The 6000-nt window shown below is 38.3% G+C and overlaps 1 protein-coding gene across 1 annotated transcript in view; it reads right to left on the bottom strand.

Annotated features, from left to right (window-relative positions):
• Positions 1-348: 348 nt before the first annotated feature.
• The window catches only part of Pgm2 (phosphoglucomutase 2), a 40216-nt gene continuing 34564 nt past the window's right edge, over positions 349-6000 (bottom strand). Inside the window, exon 14 of the mRNA XM_008833221.3 lies at positions 349-1720. Within this exon, the coding sequence (XP_008831443.1) occupies positions 1618-1720 (103 nt within the window). The 3' untranslated portion in view covers positions 349-1617. The remainder of the gene's footprint in view (positions 1721-6000) is intronic.

Genomic DNA, 6000 nt, shown 5'->3' with positions numbered 1-6000 from the left:
TAATATACCTGGGAAATATATCTTGTTTTAGATTTTTTTTTTTTTTAAATCACCCAAGTTGTAGTGAATTAAAAAAAAAAAAATCAAGCTCAGGCACACATTTAGGAACACAAATGCATTAAATCGTACTAGAGTAAAAGAACAAACTGTGTTTCAAGTTGAAAACTCCAAGTTGTTTGGTTTTAACTATTAAAGAGATGACATTAATTTCAACACCTGAGCACTGTCAAGACGAAATAGCCTTTATCTCAAAGGGAATAAGAGACAGCTTCTTGTGGAGCCAATATGAGTGACCACGACCCAAGAGCTCAGATTCGTGCTACCCGAACTATCATGTTCCAAACAGGAATCAGTCACATGGGCTTTTATTAGTTACAGGGAAAAAAAAAAGGTCATAAATCAAGACACTTGCCAATTACATTGTGGAGACCATAGGTAGGTAGGTTACAATGAAGCAGGAAACTCCTGCAGGTTGCAGTGCTATCAATGATATTTTTAGCTTTTAGATCAGTGGAAGGAAGTCAGGGTCTGCTAAGAAGACATTCCAAAGCTTTAACAGGATGGTCAAAAGGATGGCATGTAGACGCTGGGGTAAGCGATGAATGGCTGTTAAGGAGACGAAAGGTAGCCCAAGATAATTTGGTGCTGGACCTCCAACATTCTAATTCCCCGAATCACAAACTTCTGATCAGTCATTCAGCCTTGTGAAATCCTCAGCAGAGATGGCTTGATTTTTTTTCTTCAGGGAACTGCAGCTTACAGTAGTTCAGCTGATTTTTCTTAGTGTGCGTACATTACCAGAAAAAGAGTTTTAGGTTAAAAAACCCATCTTTTTATAGTGCTTTTGCTCTCCTTTAGTGATTCTTATGAATTGCTTTTCCCCAAAACACTAGCACCTTTGACTTGATTATTTTACTTTAAAAGTAACTGATAGAAACATAACTATAAATATTCTTAGTAATTGTACAGTTTTTCTAGCTATTTAAAGTACACATACAAATAATTACACAGAAGACATACGTTTAAGCAAATTAAGGCATATTGACTACAATCTATTTATATAATTAATTTTTAAATTTTTTTAAAAATTCAGAAAGCCGGGCATGGTGGCACACACCTGTAGTCCCAGCACTCGGGAGGCAGAGGCAGTATCTCTGTGAGATCAAGGCCAGCCTGGTCTACATATTAAGTTCCAAGTCAGCTGAGGCTGTACGGAGACCCTGTCTCAAAAAGCTCCCCCCCAAAAAAAAACCAAAAACAATTCAGATAATGCCCAGGCTTAACATTTTCATAATTTTCATAAGGAAGTTGGTTTGTTGGGCTTGCCATAATTTTTTTTACTCACTTTCAAGATAAAAAAATATATAATAATGAGGAAGGTGGAGCTATTTGAAATATATAAATACTTGCAGTGATCATTTAAATCACTTGGTCCTCAAGAATACGGCTTTAAAAATCAAGTTCAGCTTCACTAGTAATAATCAGATATATAGAGATTAGAAATGCCTGTGCATCTTAGTGTCAATTGTATTAAGAATGAATTTTTCTGCAAAAAAAAAAAAAATCAAGTTCAGCTTCAGTGGAGGTAAATGTATTCATGTCCAATGCGAGAATCTTCTATTCTGCTTTTGGCTGAAGGTTATACTTTTGTGGTTGGAAGAAATTTTCTTCAATGGCACTGATGAGTTCATCCAGCTCCTTCTTCAGCTGCTCAGGATCACTGAGAAATAAAAGGGAAAAAAAAAAATCCAGATTAATGGATTATTCCAAAGCAAAATGTGTATATCATTTGGTTTTTGTTTTGTTTGTTTTGTTTTTGAGATATGCTCTTGCTATGTGGCCAGGCTGGCCTTGAAACCATAGAAATCCTCCTGCCTCAGTCTCCTGAGTGCAAGGATTAGGAATTATAAGTGTAAGCCACCACTCCCAGTTTTAAATTGCATGCATACCCACAGACACACACACACATGCACACCCCCCCCATGATTTTATTTTTAATTATATGTATGTGTGCTGGTAGATGCATATGAGTGCAGTTTCCTGAGGAGGCCAAAGGCATTGCATCCCCTGGAGCTGGGAAAATAGGCAGTTGTGAGTCACCTGATGTGGGTGCTGGGAACTGAATTCAGGTTCTTTGCAACAGTAGGGTGTGCTCTTGACCACTGAGCCAGATCTCCATCTCTCCAGCCCTTAAAAGCATATTTTAAAATGTTCCCTTCACTGACCTAATGAAACTGAAACTGAACCTTAAGAAGAGGGCAAAATAAAATAAGAAAAAATAAGAAAAAATAACTCCACTAACTTCTGTGTGAGAACACATTTGTTGACATAGGCAAAGAAATCCCGGGAGGCAACATGTATTATTTTTCCTAGAAGTTTTCCAAAGTCCCCACTATGAACTAAACTTTTTCTTGTTTGTCTCCTAAAACTTTAAAGAAACACACTTTTTGGTGTGGCATTCCCACAGGCTCTACAGTGCATACACCTAATAGTATAGAGAGAGCATTCCAGATTGTTCTTATTGTCCAGTCCTGCTCAAATTTAACCATATTCCTGTGAAGTCCTTGGCCTCCCCATGGCTGATCCTGATGATGTCTGTTCTCGGGCCACTGGGACTCAAGCTGACTTCACAGAAAAGACCCTGACAGAAACCTCTTCACAGGCCAGAGTCCACACCAGGGAACTGAACCCCTTGTGTTGGACCTTTACTGACCTACCACCCAAAAAATCATCAGTATAAACAAAAATCTAGGGAGATTGGGACCGGAATGATTGTTCAGCAGTTAAGAGCACTTGCTGCTCTTGCAGGGGACCTGGGTTCAGTTTCCAACACCTACATGGTGGATAATAACTGCCTATAACTCCATTCCCAGGGAATCTGACACCCTCTTCTGGCCTTTTCATGCAGTGCACAATGTGGGTACACTTAATATACCTATAAGAAAACACTCATACACATAACGTTAAAAAAAATGAAATTTTTCAAAAAATTTTATGGAGACTGATTTTTTTTTTTTTTTTTTGCTGGGGGAAGGGGCGCACTTGTTTAATGCCAGCACCCCGGAGGCAGAGGCAGGTGGATCTCTATGAGCTCAAGGCCAGCCTGGTCTACACAGTGAGTTCTAGGCCAGCTGGGGCTACAGGGAGACCCTGTCTCAAAAAAAAAAAAAAAAAAAAAAAAAGTTTTCAAGGATGTGGGAGGCACTCATGTATATGCAAACTATTAGAAGGTAAACCATACATAAAACTGACTCCCAGTGAAACAGATTTTCAGAACTTATGGAGTCTAATATGTGAGTTCTCCATAAAGTTGGATTTGAAAACTAATCCTTCATACTTTCCATTACTTCATATTTGATCATCTGCAAAGCTTATATGCCAAGTTTATCTGAGTGGAAATGACAATCCCTCCCAACAGTTAAGATCATTACAAACAGTAGAAAGAAGGCAATCAACTTCATTGCAGATGTTAATTATGGTTCTATTAGCTATGTGCCCTTGAGGAAGTGGCTTGGCCTCTCTGAGACCCATATTCTTCATTTGTAAAACTGGGATAAATACACTACCTTCTCAAGAGAGTTACTGTACATTCTGAGATATACTATATAAAGTAATTAGCCCAGAGCCTAGCCCAAAGACCTCAATAAATATAGCTATCATTATAATCATTTTCATCCTCAATGACAACATATACAGTAATCATGATTCATAAATACACATGAATTACACTGGTTTCATTGTCCATCTCCACAAATGTACTTTGAAGAAAATAACGGTTCTCAGGAAGGTGCATATGGTAATAATTATTTAAAACAATGCCTAAAACTTAAGCACAGTGAATCTGCTAACTACTAACTTATTTGTGAATCATTTGGTTTCTAACCACGACACACTGATTCCTTTGTGTAGTAAGTTAACGTTTAGGGCATTTCTAGTGTGTAGGGTACCAGAATCACGTGATAGGATTTAGTGATGCAAAATTCTTAGTCCTAAAATGAACCACTTTGAAAATTAAATGTGACACTATTTCATACCATTTAAAAACAAGAACATATCACATGACTATGCAAACTAGGGTTAGAAATTTGTATTTCTGAATAGTCTAAATTCAGTGGGTAACTTTAGAGAAATGGATTGTGAAATGCTGTTATTATAAAGGAAAATATTCTGAAAAATTCCCAGGACATTAAAAAAGAAAGGGCTTTTAGAAGAATGATGCACAAAAACACTAAGTGAGGATGAAAATTACAAAGAGATGCTTATGGAAAACCATATGGCAGCAAGTAGCTTACTTTTTAACTGTGTGGAAACACTGATACCTGCACACTATTAACAATAAGATGTTGGCAATCTCTAATTCTTCAAAACTGAGCTGCTTTCTGTTTGCTTGAAGGTTGAGACTTTGCCCCAAATACCAAATTTTAAAACATATTTGATTCAGTTATTGGAATCATTTGGATGTCCAAATCTACTTTTCTATGGTAGACTATAAAATCTAAGAATAGATTCAAGAATTTTCTATGCAAATGTAGCATTCAGGTGGAGATATGCTGTATGCATATGCTTAACAGGTTTTTAACAGTTTGAATTAATGGCTTGAATGCTTAAAAGTCTTTTCTTTGGGGCTGGAGAGATGGCTCAGTGGTTAAGAGCACTGGACCCAGATTCGATTCCCAGCACCCACATGGTGGCTAACAACCATTTGTAACTCCAGTTCTGGGGGAATCCAATGCCTTCTTCTGACCTCGGAGGGCATTGCATGACACAGGTGCACTTACACACATGTACGCAATACACTCATACACATAAAATAAAAATAATAAAGTATTTTTTAAGTCTTTTCTTTACAAAATAATGTAAAATAGGTCATTAATATTTTTACATGGGCTATATAGTGCAATGATAATTTTTTGGAGGCATTAAGTTGAGTGAAATAAATAATTGAAATTAATTTCATCTTTCTCTTTTCAGTCTTTTGAAATGTGGTTAATAGAAATTCTTAAATTGCATACCTGGCTTGCATACTATTTCTACTAGACAGCATTGACTCCATTCACCTTTAAAGGTACTGTCCTGACTCTCAGTCATTCTGAATAGAGGAACCAGCTATCTTGGCAGTATCACATTGACATGTGCTAATGATATGGACGGAGGGTGTCCAAGTTCAAAACAGTATGATGGTTGGAGGACACCTGTTCTAGCTTGTTCTGTTGCTGTTCTAAACATCATGACCAAAAGTAACTTGGAGATGAAAGAATTTATTTAATCCTACAGGTTACAGTCCATCATTAAGAAAAGCCAGGGCAAGGACTCAAGGCAGGAGCAGAAACCTCAGCAGAATGCTGCTTCCTGGCTTGCTCAACTACCTTTCTCTTTCTCTTTCTCTCTTCCTCTCTCTCACCTTCTCTTTCACCCTCTCCCTCTCCCTCCCTCCCTCCCTTCCTTGATTTATTTATTTCTATTTTATGGTATGAGTGTTTTGCTTGCACATATGTAAGTGCACCATGTGCATGCAATGCCTACAGAGGACAGAAGAGGATGTCAGATCCCTTGGAGCTGGTTGCTAGCCATTATGTGGGTGCTGGAAACTGAACCTGGGTCCTCTGTAGGAGCTGCCAGTACTCTTAACCACTGATCCATCTTTCCAGCCCCCACTATCTTTCTTATACAGGCCAGGATCACCATCCCAGGAAAGGCATTGCCTACAATGGACTGAGTCCTCCTACATCAATTAGCAATAAAAAAAAAACAACAACAACAACAACAAAAAAAACCCTCACAGACTTGCTACAGGCAGTCTGCTTTAGGAAATTCCTTAGTTGAGGTTCCTTTTCCTAGGAACTCTAAGTTTGTGTCAAGTTGACAGCTGAAGCTATCACAGTGCCCAACCCAGCATTTGTGTTGAAGTCACAGGCGCATGACCCTGGAGCTTCTAGTCTATCAGCTCTGTGTCAGCAAGCACTCCCCTCCCCTCCCCTTCCCCTTCCCTTCTTCCCTTCC

This window comes from Nannospalax galili, unplaced genomic scaffold (assembly GCF_000622305.1).
Source record: "Nannospalax galili isolate Female #2095 unplaced genomic scaffold, S.galili_v1.0 scaffold236, whole genome shotgun sequence".
NCBI classification, from domain to species: domain Eukaryota; kingdom Metazoa; phylum Chordata; class Mammalia; order Rodentia; family Spalacidae; genus Nannospalax; species Nannospalax galili.
Note: the sequence above shows the minus strand (reverse complement) of the source record. Positions and strands in the feature narration are given on the sequence as shown.